Below are 17,170 nucleotides of genomic sequence, written 5' to 3'. Positions count from 1 at the left end.
TCCTCAAATCTGACACGTGTCTTTCACTATCGTTGTGTAGCGACACCTGTTAGAGCAACAGATTCAACATGGTTTGCCAAAGTTTGAAGTTTTATTGAAACACATGGCAGTGATTCATCACACTGGCCATCCAAACCACTCAAAAATACCATATATAAATAATTATATAAAAATATTAACACTGAACAAATAAATATAAGATAGCATGCATATACCATTGCATAGCTAATTCAAACAACATGAAGATTTTTACACAAAATAAAACCATTATCAAACGTTATTTATGAGAAAAACCTAAATATATATTTTATAAATTTCTATTAATCAAAGAAATGATTCTAAACTATCATATGATTGGCTAGACATTAGCCAGTAAAATCCAGGCCTCCCACAAGTATATAGGAATAAATGAATGAGATCCCGTTAGATTACATCTTTGGTTATGTTTCTAATATAAAAAATTTCCATTCCGACAGCTTGTCGTGGAGCACATGCTACATGAATGAATCAAAATAGCTACTAAGATAAATAAAGCATGTCACCTGCTATTAAAAAAAATGGGCGGAGTCAGAATAATGAATTCAACCAATAAATTAAGCTGAAATTCAAAGCTGGTTAAAAGTAAGCTGGTTAAAAGTAAGCTGATGCAGTGAATCAACAGCAGAGAGACGGAGAGCAAAGTTAGAGTCGGCAGAGCTTTTTAAATAGCATGCGGTGAAGCTAAAACAACCAGCTGTGGTTCAATGACCTCCGATGAAGTGACCTGGTGAGTTCGTCTTGAAGCTCATCTCTCATCCCCCTACTCAGACGTTTGAGAGATTCTGCTGACCTACGAGCATCTCTCAATGATGTCTCTAAATCATCCATGCTAGCCTGTAGAGGTCAAATAAGAGATAAGCACCGGGAAATCACGATAATAATAAGATGAACGACTATTTCGTTGAAATATATGGCCGCTTTGACAATGGAGAAGATTTTGCCAAGCAACCAAGAAAGTGGCAGAATCTTGGTAATTAAATTAATTCTGAGAAACAATTACCTGAAATAGCAGTATGAGTAAAATTTTTATTTTTTTTGGATAAAAAATAGTACCCGGACACTTTGATGCCCCGAGAGATCGTCAAACGTAATAACTAACTGCAATTATTCCAATATTCAGCGAGGTGGTTGCTTGGTGCTGGTGGGAATGTACCCAGCTACCAAGCTGAAAGTCTAGAGTTCAAATCCTATCATAAGTGATCTTTTTAAAACTAAATGCGGCTTTGTATTTTCGCTTATTATAGTGAAGACTAGGTGAATGCTCGGCATTGCACAGTTGATGATGGTTCTAATCAACATCTACAACATTTACTATTCTAACTTATAACTGGCCGATACATAATTCAAATATTTGAAATCTTAAGGCACAACTAACCCAGATTTTTTAGAAACATTTTGTACTTTTACATTCGCTGAACATTTGAAATAGCTTGTAGAAGGTAATGTAGTTGCCATTGGCTAGATTTTTTACCCAAAGAATTTGAGTAACTCAAGCTAGTAACCTACGCTAAAATTTTAATCTGTACTATAATAAGAGCCGTGTTTTCTCCTGTAGAGAAGTCTAGGATAAGCCTGTAGAGAGCGTTAGAAAAGAGGATTACACCGCACAGGAGTTCAACGTATAAATTCAGATGCACAGTTGTAAACCAAGCGTGCTGCCACTAAACTATGCAGCCACCTTGCGAGGCTTCAGAATAATTGTGCCTATTATCATTACACATCATGATTTCTCGCGGCACACTGGACTTCAAGCGCTCATATTTTAACCCATCACTATTAACTGGACATACGAACGACGACAGACAGACAAACACTTGATTACGTACATATAGATCGAAAGGTTTATTTATATGACTCAATGGTAGTTGAAGAATGACTCACTCTAGCGGGACTGTGTCTACGCCTCCCCTTCTTCCTGTGGCTCCTTGACCTTCCCGGCTCAGAGTCAGAATGAATGACGCCATAATCCCTTACATAGTACCGCACCCCAGCCTCTGGTCCATGTACTGGCACTGCTATCTCTGCTCTAGAAAACAAGAATAAGCATTTAGCAATACAATAGAGTGAGACCAAGAACTTTATAAATGCCTTCTGCTTCCATGCCATTGGAATAAACCATGTCTTAAAACTACGGTGAAACCTCTATTTGAACGCCATGGCGCTGTATTTTTCAACCCTTCCCCAATAGCCTTTTATTAAAGGTGACAGTCAAATAAAAAGTGGCGCGGTATTTTTTAGCTAACATGTCATTTTGGGAAGGTAAATTTAACCCTCTAACTGGGTATAATATTCATGTATTTTTATTTTACTTTATTGTAAACATACATTTTTTTCTCTTCATCATAGATCTCGTGGTCTAGAAAAAAGGAAAAAATTTGATTTGAGTTGATATTAGAAGTGTGCGCTCCTATTAAATTAACGTAAAATTATCATAATCATGAATTCTAACCCGAGTGAAAGTGATAAGAAAAAAGTTGTTGATACAAACCAATAATGCCACAGTCAGTGTACAGTCATTAAATTACAAAAGTTAAGTCTAGTTTTTTGCGATATGCGTTTGGAATGATTTTAGAATGGCCTAGACAATTGACAAGCATTTTACTGTTTAGTATGACGGAAAATTTTTATAACGTAAACATTCCCGGCATAAAATATTTCCACTGTAGGAACGTCAGCTGCATATCGCATAGCAGTATTTCAATCTTTCCCTTTTTTTATCAAATCTCCCAACTCACCTGGTCTCTGCTGTCTCGAGGACATTGACACCTTGAGTGAGGTATCCTTCAGATGTCTGTTGGGTCAGATAAGCCTTCTTTTCATTTGACACTGGTATAACAACAGCAGCATTTTGATTGGCCACCACAACAGGTTCTGTTACTTGCTTAGTTAACACTACAGGAATTGTGGCCTGATTGGCTAGAACTACAGGCGTTGAAGACTGATTGGAAAGCACGACAGGTGTTGTAGTCTGATTGGCCAAAACAACAGGTGTTGATGTCTGATTGGTGACTAACATGTGTGTTGGCTGCTGATTGGTCAGTCGAAGATTGGACAGTTGATTAACCAGTTGAACATTATGTGCTTGTTGAACGTTCTGTGCTTGTTGAACCTGAGTGCCGCAAAGAGTGCAGTGGTGGGCAGTGGCAAGAACACCCCGACCAGCACATGATGTGCATGTTTGATATGTAGCCGTTGTAGCTGGAATATCTACAAAAGAAATATTGACCAGCATGATTTGACATGCGATAACCACCTCACCAATTGGTCACCAATTAATGTACTTTGCAATCCATGGTTTGTTCTACTAGCAAATGTAGTAACTAACTAGAAGGAGCAGCAGGCATAGTGGAGTGCTGAGGTATGGGTGGTCTGTCAGGAGCTGATGTCATAGGCTGCAGATGGCTATTATGGGGCATGGAAGCATTTTGGACGGCTTGTGGATACGATTGCTGATTAGGCATATGCGATGAGTGATACATTTCTTGAGTTTGATACGGTTGGCCTGATTGGTGGCTTGGCTGTCTCGGTGGCTGCGATTGACTGATATGAGACTGCTGATGATGTGGAGTAGAGTATGCATTAGGAGGGGCAAGGTTAGGGGACTTGGCTTGGTGAGTGTAGACTGTACTGTCTGGATACAAAGTTGTCTGCTGCAGATCTCTCGTATTCAACTCATCCATAGTGAGAGTGTCTCTCGGTGGAGCACGCATATCTTGGAACGACCTGCTCCGCCTCAGCGGACTTTTGTATTTCCTGTAATATTCACTGGCCGGCTCCTCATAAGGCCTTTCAGATATCGGAGACATCTCCTCCCTGTACCCCCATCTCGGTCCCCTCTGATAATCAACATCATCATTGGATCTAAGGCTTCGACCAGAACTGGGACGATCTCTCACACGCGGGTCTTCAGACCTGTAGTACGGTCGACTGCAAAGATATGATAGGCTACTAGTTGACTACCAAACTATTTGATTTTCATAGAACACTCTCATCGAAACTGCTAGCTTGTCATCTAAAAACCCCAGCGATAACGACAATTAAACTTTACAATGGAGAATGCATAGGAGTATATTGTAGACCCTACTAACAGATTAGCTTGATGATCCTTGACAAATAACACCTAAAACATCGGAGCGTGTAGCCACCGCCCCTTAAAGAGTAGAGAAAGCATAATATTATTATGCTTTATTAGTTATCTTGAGGTGTTGACTGATGTTCTAAAAAAATCAAGGAGTTTGACCCACCAGAAGCTGAGATATACCCAGCCAAACACAGGTCTACCTAATAATGAATCAGAGAAAAAAACCTTCGAAAATCCTGAAAATTGTGTCGTATGAAATCGACTTATTGGACATGTGCCGGAGTTGCGCACCCTTACCGCTGTTACGTATAATGATTGTTTTAGGCTACGAGATGTGAAACGCCTCTCGCGATAGTAAAGAATTAACAGACTAGCTCTGGTTTCTCAGGAAAATCAAGCAAACATTGTGTCGTAAAGGCAGTTGCCCACAACCCCTCGCCATGATTTTTCAAAACAGAAGAGCAGATTTTGACTATTGTGTGTTCAAATTTTAACTCGATTTCCACGGATATGCTCCGAAGATCCTCTGTTCAACGAACGGCGCGTGTATAGTCTACATTATGTGATATCCGCGATTTGCAGTTTGTTTAGAATAAGTAATGGGAATGTGAATTTTTGTTCATTCATCATCTTTCTACTGTGTACCTACTGCAGCATTCAGTTTATTTTCATGATTATCGTCACTATTAACAGACTGTAAGTTTACTACAGCCATAATTTTAAAAAGAACAACTTGACCGTGCTGCTCTTGCTGTAAGAAAAGAAAACGATAACTTTTGATTTGATTTTTCTATTTATCTATTATATTATCTATGATTATTTTTCATGATTAATATAATAATCATAATGCATATTATACAAAATAATAATATAACTGCGTATAAAATAAATGATGTAACTAATATAATTTGTAGAAAATTCCAAATGATAACCGAGATTGATGATTGATTTAATTGATTCCATTTATTAGCTATAGATCTGAACAGCAAAAAATCTAGCAAAAAATCTGAACAGCGCTAAAGATGAGTCTGAATAGGGAAGCTAAGTAGGAGAACAACAAAACTGAGCTGAACTAGCAAGAGAGCGAAATGTTGCGAAATAATAGATGCGTGTAATTATTTCATGCTAAAACTCTACACGTCAGAGGGACTGGTTCGGAATTCTCAGAGCAATGATTGTTAGGCCCAATTTGATTGTTCTATACTTCCAGGGATTAAACCAATTAAAACGCGGTGATTGTTATAAGAAAGCGCATTAGTTGGCTTAATTGACCAATGCACACAAGTCGATTTCATACGTCATATATTGATGATTACCAAAACACTTATGTTTTTCGGTAGACCTGTGTTTGGCTGGCTATATCTCAGCTTCTGGTTGGTCAATCTCCTTGATTCATTTTTTAGAACATCAGTCAACACCTCAAGATAAATAATAAAGCATAATAATATTATGCTTTCTCTATTCTTTAAAGATGAACTTACACAGAATTTTAGCTTTTATCAGAAAGTATCGATATTTTTTATCAATTCTGTTTTCGGTGTTTGAGGTGGTCCGATTGCCAGAATGTTTCAAGAGTAAAATCGACAAAACTATATTGCGATTAAAATGCTCAGAAGAAAATGATGTCCAAAATGATGTCACTAGTTGTTATCGTTGCGGTAGTTGATATCAGCTATCGCAGTCAAGTTCCAGCATCACGAATCTCTATTCTGTTGGTTCTCTTTGCAACTATAGAGGTCATTATTGCACTTCCGTTTAATCTGAGCGTTGTAACCGCCAAGTTTGGTCTATTTTATCTTGGAACATCCTGACAGTCAGATCACTTCAAATGTCAAAAACAATCACAAATGATAAAAAACACCAATACTCTCTGATGAAATTAACATAAAATTTTGTGTGGGGTTCCTCTTAAAGCTCAATTAAAGACTGCCCTTTCACGAAGAATATTCAGATGATTATGGGTTTGTTTCCTTTTACCTGTCATAGTTATACTGTGGAGCAGGTGACCTCCCAGGAGAATATTCCTTACCAACATTCCTTTCAACTGGTGAAGACCCTGTCAGGAAGTCAATAACATGGTTACGTGTGAAAAGACCAAAATATTGTAGCTTTTTATGATGATTCGAGATGATCAACTTATTTTTTGCAAATGCTAGAAATGCCTTACCACCGAGGACCTGCTAGTATATACACAAGCGACCTTCATATGAAACAGTGCAAACGTCTTTCCGGTTTTCTAAATATCCATTTCATATCAATTTCCTACATTTTAACATCAAATGATCAAACTAGCATTGAATAACTTCAGAATGTCGTACTACTATAAATAATCACACTCTGAATCTGTCTTCACAGATAGAAAGTGCTGGAATAGAATGAATATAAACTCTTGAAGTGCAAGGGTGGCAATAATTCCAAACAGAATTATCCAAGCGGTGATGATTCAAACGGAATTGGTCTTAAGTGAAAATAATTTGAGTAGAATAATTTCTAGTGGAGATAATTCCAACACAATTATATGTGGTGCAATATGGTAGCTAAGAATATACAGTTCACTGACTCACTATATTGTCTGGAGTCCCTCTGACGCCTCGAGTCGCCATATGTTCGTCCTGGCATCTCCTCTCGGCGTGCGTTAGACTGAAAGGGGAGCAAAGTCATGAGTGCAAATTGACTTTATACAGGAATTTTAGTGAGTCAAGATTCATATCTAACAATCAAGAAATTCAGTGATAGTACGACGACTTGTGCAGTTGGTTGTGTCAGTCTAGCAAAGAGAGCGTCATGAGATCAAAACCCTTACAAAGCAATATTTTATGAAGCATTTTAATTAGCGGCTAATCTTTTCGGTGCAACGATTTCAAACAAAATCGCAGGATCAGTGTTTTATACAGGTAGGTATATCGACCAAAACAAATCGGAACAAACCTCAGTATCAGAGTGCTTTGCGACTTCGCCTCGTGGCCTACTAGTAGCCTCAGGCCCTGAATACTCAGATTTTAATGGTCGATTGTCAGGCTGTCTTGTAGAATACTCAGGATCTCTAGTTTTTCGAGGAGAGTGCTCTAAATATTGTTTATCAAGGAATGGCTTCTGGTCTCCCCTCTTTCTCTCATCCGAGTGAGCTAAAGGAATCCTTGGATCTTCGTCTGTGGATGGGTAATACTCGTGTGGGTTGCCTCCCCTCCTGCTAAACAAGATTTTATGAATATTTTAACAAGCATATTGAACATTGTAGAGCAGATTTTCAGAACTCTTTTCAACGCACTAGATGTATACAATGTAATTAGGGGTTGTCATGTTCTGGTCCATTTAGGAGAACACAAGCTAACATCGTGAAGGCAACACATTTGGTGCGATACATTTTTGTGACGCTATATAACAAACATTAAATTTAACTTCTTAATCTTACACCAAATCTCATTCTAATTTTGTCTTTATTGTTTTTGTTATTCGTTTCCGGTTTGCGCTTTTCGACTTGCATTCACTATAAATGTTAGCCGGCCTTTTTTAAAACTCTTTTAAATTGATCCGACAAGAAATACTAATCGATGTTATTTTCGCATGTTTCCCGCATACTTGGCTGCATCAAAAACTGGTTTCTACCTCAAAATTGTCTTGTATCTCAGGACAAAAACTTGGGTCAACATTTTTCTCGTAACCCAAAACTTTCATATGCTGGAATGCCCGAGGTATGACTGTATTAGGTCTTGTTTTGTTGATTTCTATTTCGTGGATTTTTCCTTATAGCGGAGGTCGCTGATTCAGATAAGCCATCAAAAGTGGGGGACTACTGTAGATTTTATTCGTACTTGTATCATGGGATCTACTACCATTAACAATTGTAATTCTTGCTCTAATCTGTAATCATGTGATACTGTTTTTACTGATATGGATCTCATGCTATAATTACACTTATAGGACCTATGGAGTTTCTCTCTTCTACACCCCCACCATCTTAGTCTATACATTACAAGCAGTTATCTCAGCTCCCTTTTAGTAACAAACAAACGTGAAAAGTCTGATTGAAACCTCTCAAAAGGACAATAGTACTTTTTAGCCATTGGTCAAAACAGTGCTTACTTGGTTTGCGGGGCGGGTGCGTATCCCCTTCCTCCTTCTACTTCACTCAAATCAAGGTCAGAGTTTCTGACATCCGCCTTGTTAGGTGAGGGTTTGGGAACTGAGGGTTGCTTATATCCTGCGGGCAACTGGTATGTTGCTATAAAGAGAAGATAATATCTGGGGTTATACTCAGGCTTTTGTGTACTTTATCAAACAGTATCGCCGTTTTTTATCATTTGCAATTGTTTTCGATGTTTGAGGTGATCTGACCGCCAGGATGTTTTAAGATTAAAATCAACAAAACTTGATTGCAATTGAATAACTCAAAAATAAAATACATGCAAAATAACGTAACTAGTTGTTATCATTGTAATAGTTGATATCTGCAAATGCGTTCAAGATGAAGCAGTACACATCTCTCTATTCTGTCAGTCTCTTTGCAACTGTAGATGTCATAATCACACTTTCGCTTGACCTTAGTGTTTTAACCATGATCAAGTTCTGTCTATTCTAATCTTGAAACATCCTGGCAGTCAGATTACCTCAAACATCAGAAACACTTGCAAATGATAGTAAAATACGATACTTTCTGAAGAAATCTACTAAGTATTGTGTAAGTTCACATTTACAGGTACATATCATCTGCTTTACATTTCTCATTAAGTCATACGTGTTAATTTACCTTTCATAGGACTCCCATAGGTGTGTTTGGGAGGGCTAGTTGTCTGATCTCTATCCGGTGATCGCATGGCTTGTTGGGATTGGAAGTCATCTCTTAATTTCTCTATTTCTGACTGTATTGATCTGAGGGCTTCGCTGTAACGTTATAACCCCGTCTTACGTAAACACAGTATTACATTTATAATAACATTACGCGCAGACTGTCAAACCTTCTTAGTAAATACTGTAGTACAAATGTTGCGCGACACCATTTGCGAGAAAAAATATTCAGGTAGAGCCAACACCCCAATAGTACAGCCAACACCCCAATAGTGTAAACTTCATTTTGCAGAAATTTCACTGATTACAAAGAATTTATGTAAACGTCTTGCATCATATTTACATAAGAAATAACAAAATAAATTCCATATGACATAATGTATCGAGTCGATGCAAGTTCAAATACAATTTGAATAACGAAAGTCCCATAGTTAGCCTTCAAAATATTATTTTATTTTTTGCTGCACTTGGGAGAGAAAATGGCAGATACCTGTTATTTTTTAAACTTGTTTTAACATTTACAACATTTTTCTTATTTTTTAATCTGCAGCAGACCTTGACCCTTTTGACCTAGGTGTGGAAAAAAAGAAACAAAAGATTCAAAGAAAATTGAAGGTATTCGCTCCCCAAAGGTACCGTAGTCATATACTCTAAACTGAGTGAAGGTGATAAAAATAGGAAAAGTTGTCAATACAAACCAATAATACTACAGTTACGGTCATTAAACTGCTTTTTCACTTTGAAGGGCAAAAATGTGAGTTTGGGAAGATCTTGGAATGGACTAAGCAATTTACATTTATTGTACTGTTTACATATCGCAAATCCCTATAATAAAAGCGTTCTGGGAACGGAATATTCACTTTATAGGAGCCTCTACTGCACTTTAAGTTATAATTAAAATGATTGAGTTAATATGCATTTCAGCTGGTAAAAATCATCATGAACCCTTACATCTAGGCTGTAACCATAAAAGTTCTGCGCTTGACCATTACAATGCACTACAGTATAAAGACCTCGTCGTGGGCTGAGCGCAAAATTGTTGTAACTTCCCTTATGTTCTATATATAGTTACAACAATTTTGTGCTCAGCCCAAAAAACTGATGGGAGGAGCCGAATTCAAACACTTAAAGGTGGTAGCTGTAACAAATATGGCATGATGTCATCTAGTAATCCTGTAACCCAAATGACTAGCATTGGGAAGCACAACTCATACATGAAAGATAATATATTGGCTGGAAAAAAGGCACAAAGTTAAGGTGGTGGCTGTAACCCATGAGTTGAAGTTAAGGTGGTGGCTATAATAAATCCATGAAAACACATATCTCTGCAGTACTGATTACAAGGTTTGGACATTAGCTGTAATAGATACAAAGAAATTAAGGTTTCAGCCGGCTGAATTAGATACATAAAAAATAGGTGGTGGGCTGTAAAAAAAAACATGAATTAAGGTGCTGCTTGTAATCGATACAAAGAAGGGAATATATAGTATGCACCAGATTCAAGGGTTAAGGTGTCGGTTGTCATATGCAGATACTAAGAAGGGAATACACTGGCTGCAATAACTACAAGATGCCTTGGCTGCAATAGGCACATGGAAACATTTGTTATGATACAATACCTTTTAGATTGCCCTGTGCTGCAAATCAAAACATAGATTTGATATAATAGAAGAAAAACACGAAACTAACTTCCGTTCGCTAGTACAATGAGTGAATTAGAGTAAGTGATGGACATAAACTAACTAGGTTAACAGAGAATGAGCGACCAACCTCCGCAGAGATGATTGGCCGGAGCGCTCTGACCTCACAGATTTGCGACTGCTACGTGAAAGAGTTCTTTTCTTGGGTTCCGGAAGAACGGGTACCGATCCGTGGTCCAGCTGTAACATAGTTCTGTCATCAGCCACAAACCAACCGATCAAATGCGAAACCAACAAATGCAAAACCAAACCTAACAACTTGTACATACAAATGATAAAGTCACCATCAACATAATTTGTTTTGTATTTATACCTTTATATAAAATATATTTTATATTGCTTTATATTTTTTCTGTGAAATCATAATAAGACCAGCCAAAATTCGTAACACAAAAATTACAACTTCTCAATCAATATTGAGCTAACTAATTCTCACTTGGAACAACATCAGAACTGGGAATAATAATAGGTGTTTACAAGTGAGTAGACACTAAGTAGAATGAAATATTTCCAAACACAACCACTAAGTCATTCGTATAGTATGATAGCCTGAGCATCTCACGAGCCACACATACCGGGACTTTATGCCGGAGTGCCCACTCGGCAGTCCTGCTCTCACTTAAATCTGGTGTTAAAGCTCTGGGAGAGTCGAGTCCACTATTCTCTGCCTGTGATTGAATAGTTGGCAGCCCTGAATGATGTCTAAAACAAAAAATAGTACATGTGAATGCAGCTCGAGATCTGCCTATGCATAAACTATGCAAAATAACAACAAATGTAATAGTAATGTGATAGTTTGAAACAAAGGCTTTTTAAGCAGTTAAGATAAGATTTCAAGCTTCCAAGACAGCCAGTGAAAGATCTTCAAAAAACAAGCTTCAATGTTTCAGCTCAACCAACTAATCACAGAAGTGTGAAAGCCAAAGTCTGCAAGTGAACTTTTATGAACAATTGTTCCGTGAATATCAACGATTTCAAAATAAAATGCAATGGAACCCAGGCTTCTTTCAAATATAACTTATACCTTGGTTGTTTTAATGAACTCACACAAAATTTTAGTAGAATTTGTCAGAAAATATCAGTATTTTTCTACCATCTGAGATTGTTTTTGATATTTAATGTGATCTGACTATCAGGATGTTTCAATTTTAAAATGGAGAAAATTTGATCACGATTAAAACGCTCAGAAGGAAAATACGTGCGAAATTATGTCATTAATTGCTATCATTGCTATAGTTGATATCAGCTATCATGTTCAAGTTGCAGCGTTGCGTGTCTCTATTCAGTCTCCTTGAAACTATAGACATCATAATCACACTTTCACTTGATCTGAGAGTTTTAATGGCAACCAAATTTAAATCTTGTGTTTAAAAAAATGTTTAAATCTTGCTGGTGTGTTAAGTATTTATGTAAAAAATGACAGCATACATTCGTTGACTACTAGAAATAAGAAGAGAAAGTTGGCAATCGAGCCGGGACAACGGATTTCCTCGGCTAATTAACCAAGCCTCTTGAGAGAATGATAAGACATTGAAATATACATAATGTACATTGAGGAGCACAGGCTGTATACAAACCGTGAAGTATTGATCTACAGAGTTAAATTGGTCGAACAAATCATAGATACATACTTATCGGTTGGTGTGTTGGGACTCTTGCCTTCTTCAGATCCGATAAATCCACTGTCAGAGCTACCCTGTAGCCTTGCACTCGACTTAACTCTCGGCTGTCCCTGATCACTCCCGGCTATTGAGCTAGCACTGGCCGCGTGTAGTCCCTACAATTAACAGTGGTGGATGCAACAAGGGGAAGGACAAAACAAACAAATTTTATTTAAACGGCGTCAGTGAAGCAGACTAAGAACCTGTTCAATGTGATATTGTCCAAAGTTTTAGTGGGTTTTATCAGAAAGTATCAGTATTTTTCTATCACTTGCAATCGTTTTTGATGTTTGAGGTGGTCTGACTGACAGGATGTTTCAAGATTTAAAGTCAACACAACTTCATCGTAGTGAAAATGCTCAGATCAAGCAAGAATGTGATTATAACGTCTATAGTGTTAAAGAGACCCGACCGAATAGTCGCATAACGCTGCAAGTTGAACGCAATAGCCAATATCAACAATAGCAACGATAACAACTAGTGACGTCATTTCGGCATTGCATCTGAGAGTTTTAACAACGATCAAGTTTTGTCAATTTTAATCTTAAAACATCTTGGCATCCAGATCACCTCAAACATAAAGAAAATGCAAATGATAGAAAAATGCTGATGCTTTATGATGATGCATCAGTATTTTTGCATTATTTTATATTTTTGCATTACTATTATTAGAGACCTGCACAATCTTTAAGCAAGTTCATTTTGCATGTTATGATATACTTCCTACCATTCAGGTCGGGCTGACTCGATAAGCAAAATCAAGGTAAGCCGTGTTATTCAAATAAAGTGTAGTATCTAGCTACACCCCTCGCAAACTGTGAGGCAACGCGACCGTAGCTAGTCAACCGTTGAAGCTAGTAAACAAGTGCATACACAGCGTACTTTGTGTAAATTAGATGCGATCATTTGTATCAATAGAAGGCAAGACACTAACATCCACTCAAACCAAACAAAGGAGTCAATTTCAAGCGTTCTCCCGTATCGACGAGTGATAACCGATTACTAAGGAATTTGTGCTGACACGTTGGCTAATTGACTGTTCAAAATGCAGAAGAAACCAGTTCAGAAACGGTGATACAAGCTTGACTTGTAAATATCTGTCTCACCACTGTGTAAAATAACTGTCAGGATTGTATTATCAATAACAGCTAAAACATTTCGTTTTTCCTTTTTATGGGTAGCCTAATGTGTGATTATGGGCAACTTCCTTTTATAGGTAACAAAAATGCATCAATATCAGAAATATATATCTGTTGCAGAAAATCATTAAATATGAACTCACACAAAACTTGAGACGATTTGATCAGGAAGTATCAGTATTTTTCTATCACATGTGATTATTATTGATGTTTGAAGCCATCTGGCTGTGTGGAAGTTTCAAGATTAAAATCGACAAAACTTGATCGTGGTTAAAGCACTCAGATATCCTGAAATTACAATTATGACGCCTATAGTTGCAAAGAGACCGATGAAATAGAGGTAAAGTGTTTTTTTTCTCCGTGAGATGAAAGGCTCACAAGAAAAATACATGCAAAACAATATCACTAGTAGCTATCACTGCTATAGTTTGTATCACGATAGTTGATTTTGTGTGTGTTGGTAGCCATTGACCTTGACATATGGAAGCGAGATGAAAATACAAACTAATGTAGATGGACAATTTAAATCGATAAAGTTCAGCAAACAAGCTTAATCTAGCTTCTACTGCCTACATTTCTCATGAAATGTAAGCAGTCTGGTCACCTGACCTTGTGAGTCTATTAAAACAAACAATCCTTTCAACGAGAAATACAGTGGACACTCGTAAGACGTATACCACCTATAAAGCAAATTCCACATAACTTGAAAGAATTCATGTAAAGTTTTTGCTTCGTAATCTGTGAAAAATTTCATATAACGTAAAGCGTCAAGTTGGTGCAAGTTCCAGAAGTCGAGTTGAATAACCAGAATCTCGTAGTTACCGCAAAATTACTGCAATCATGAACCAGTGAAAGTGATAAGGAAGTGATGTCGAAGTAACCAATAATACTACAGTTACGGTATGGCCAATAAATTAAAATGTTGAGTCTATTTTTTCCTTTTTAAAAGACCAAAAGGGTGAGTTTAGAAATATCTTGGAATGGATTAGGCAATTTACATGTTCTTTACTGTTAGTATAACGTAACATCCCTATAACATAAATGTTCCTGGAACGGATTATTACGATGAATGAGCATTTACTGTATTTTGATACAGTTTACAATATATTCACAGTAATCTTACGCGGGATAATATTTCACTCTATATTTATTAACAGCTGTGAAACTGTGAAAAACATCAACAATGGTTAATTAGAGATTTGTTTGCAGTGCTAACATTTTAAAAGGTAATGCAAGTAAATTATATATATAACTGTCAAAACATCCGGTGTAGCTAACCTTAGACGGTGAGACTCGATGAGATCTCGGTCTAATTGTATCATCATCTGTCATTATCTCTTCGCCGGGAGATGAACTCCTTTCGGATGCCAAAGACGGAGTCTAAGATAGCACAGAGTATGATCAAATGAATTTAAAGCACCTGTCTGCAGTTGTCACTCGTCACATGTCTGTGTCTGAGTTTTGTTAAGGGGAAGCACATCCTAAATTATGCGGAGCTTCATACCAAAACTGAAAACTGACATCCTGTTTAATGATGGAATAGGTGATGTCTAAAAAAATCTATGAGTAATCTTCAGGGAAATCCCAAGTTTTGTGCGATTACGAATTAGCCACATGTTCCTCATAGTTTAAACACTAATATAATATCGCGTAGAATTTTAATGTACCTTTGAGCTGCGCGATGTCACTTAGGTTTCATGCAAAAAGATGATGAATTACCCAAAACCTTTCAGTTACGTCACCTATTGTAGAGCTTGTTGTTACAATAAATGGATAGAAATTCTTCGATATAGATTCAGCACTTACAAATGTAGACACGAACTGGAAGTATAAACAGTATTTTAAAAGATAAAGATTAAGGCGGTATCGAAGCAAATTCTAAAAATAAAGGTGTTAACTGTACTTGACAGAAACAAAAAAGGCACCTAATGTAGTTGGTGTGAACAGCAAAGGCACCTACTGTTGTTGAAGTAAACAGTAAAGGCAGTTGCTATATTTGAAGTGATCAGAAAAGGCACCTGCTGTAGTTGATGCAAATAGTAAAGGAAGTTGCTGTAGTTGAAAACACAGCGAATGCACTTGCTGTGGCTGATGGAAACGCGAAAGGCACTTGCTATAGCATATGTAAACAATAAATGTACACGCTGTGACTGATATGAGGATGCTGAAGCATTATTTGTGTCATATAATGTACATATACATTAAGGAGTTCACTGTGATACGATACCTGCTTGAAATTTATATGCTGCAACAAAAAAACGCTATCAGTTGGAGGCTGGGAAAAAAAGCCAAAAACCGAAACAGTGGGGCTAAGAATAACAAATCATTGCATTATTCAACAACATGTATTCCAGCTCACCTTGCGACTGCCTCTCTTGCTGCGCTTGTCATTGCCCCTCTTAGGCCTCTGGGTGCTTGTGGAACCAGAGGCCAGGCTTGACGGGGTATTTGACCGCGTCTCCTCATCAGAATTGTACTTGACAGGACCCTGAAACACCAAAATGCTTTATATTTTGGAGTTGTCAATTGCTAGCTAAAAAGAGAACAACTCCAAAATTTATCTAGCCTACCGCACGCAGCTCAGAATGTTGTTAACTAAACAAACAAAAATGTTCAGGCTTTCTACATCAGCAGCATGGAGACTTCATGAATGACTCACGTATGGATGCTGCTGAGGAACCTGAGGCAGCCTGTCAAGGTGCTCATCCATGGCCATGCGTATCTGATGCAGCTGTCCCGCTAGCTGGTTCTCTTCGTCAAAAGACGGGTCGTTCCTCTTTTCCTATAACATTAGATAAGCCTGACAACGTTATCCATTGCCCAGAAACAGTTTTCAACTACAGTAGTTCTCTTTTCCTTTTTTCATTGAATGCCAGAATCCTCGAACTTGAACTGCCTGATTAGAAACCAATGAATATTTGGTACAATTCATGAAGTTGATCATTCTAGGAGCGTCGAAGGAGTTGGACATAACTTGAAGACTTAAGACAAATTGAAATTTTTTGACCTCGTAAAAAATTGCGACACTCAGATGAAATATTTTGGCAAAAGAAACATATTTCTCAATTATAATGAAAGCAAATTTCCGAGTATCAGTTTTACTCTTTGGTTTAAATACCGGAAACCTAAAATGAAACCTTGAAACCATAAACTTACAAAGTCCTTCACTAGGCTTGAATGATGAAGCGAAGAAAATCAACTATCGATCAATGTAATCGATGGATGATTTCTTCAACAAGCGAACCTTACTACTGGTATACATAAATTGAACACCGTGAATTTAAATAAATAATAATTGATTAATTGTAGTATTAATTAATAGTAACATAACCAGGAAATAATGAAGGTGAAAAATTATAGTTGCTATCAAAAGCCATAAAACAGATAAAACAGAAAGTCACATGATCAAAGGAGATAAATTTGTTTTCACTGTTCAGTAAATGGCTGCAGAATTAAATCCCTTTTGTCAGCCTTAGAACCTACTTCATTGAGTTGATGGTGGAGGGTGTCCTGGCTCTGCTCAAGGGCCTCATACAACTGGTGATGAACCTCGGGTTTCAGGTTAAGAAGGCGTCCCTCTCCGCTGACCCCAGCGATGAATGAAGCTACCTACAAACATCCAAAAGCATCTTCAACCATAAATATCACTAAGCAGAGAAAATCAATCCATTTTTCAGACAAATAGATAGTGTATTTGTTTTCATTTATACTCATTATGCAAAAAGACCTTTTCAAAATGCGTATGGCTTGTTTCCAACGTTACAA

The 17,170-nt window shown here is 37.4% G+C and overlaps 1 protein-coding gene across 1 annotated transcript in view; it reads right to left on the bottom strand.

Moving 5' to 3' along the window:
* Positions 1–68: 68 nt before the first annotated feature.
* Positions 69–17,170, bottom strand: part of LOC137398270 (serine/arginine repetitive matrix protein 2-like) — a 97,792-nt gene continuing 80,690 nt past the window's right edge. Inside the window, exons 21-36 of the mRNA XM_068084378.1 lie at positions 16,889–17,014; positions 16,065–16,187; positions 15,765–15,893; positions 14,684–14,785; positions 12,237–12,382; positions 11,181–11,307; positions 10,676–10,785; positions 8,868–9,001; positions 8,204–8,342; positions 7,049–7,310; positions 6,685–6,760; positions 6,098–6,176; positions 3,365–3,966; positions 2,775–3,246; positions 1,921–2,065; positions 69–873 (exon numbers count right to left, since the gene is read on the bottom strand). Coding sequence (XP_067940479.1) covers positions 721–873; positions 1,921–2,065; positions 2,775–3,246; positions 3,365–3,966; positions 6,098–6,176; positions 6,685–6,760; positions 7,049–7,310; positions 8,204–8,342; positions 8,868–9,001; positions 10,676–10,785; positions 11,181–11,307; positions 12,237–12,382; positions 14,684–14,785; positions 15,765–15,893; positions 16,065–16,187; positions 16,889–17,014 — 2,925 coding nt within the window. The 3' untranslated portion in view covers positions 69–720. The remainder of the gene's footprint in view (positions 874–1,920; positions 2,066–2,774; positions 3,247–3,364; positions 3,967–6,097; positions 6,177–6,684; positions 6,761–7,048; positions 7,311–8,203; positions 8,343–8,867; positions 9,002–10,675; positions 10,786–11,180; positions 11,308–12,236; positions 12,383–14,683; positions 14,786–15,764; positions 15,894–16,064; positions 16,188–16,888; positions 17,015–17,170) is intronic.

The sequence above is a fragment of the Watersipora subatra genome, chromosome 6 (genome assembly GCF_963576615.1).
Source record: "Watersipora subatra chromosome 6, tzWatSuba1.1, whole genome shotgun sequence".
Taxonomy (NCBI): domain Eukaryota; kingdom Metazoa; phylum Bryozoa; class Gymnolaemata; order Cheilostomatida; family Watersiporidae; genus Watersipora; species Watersipora subatra.
The sequence above is the reverse complement of the archived record's forward strand: the minus strand, read 5'-3'. Positions and strand labels throughout refer to the sequence as shown.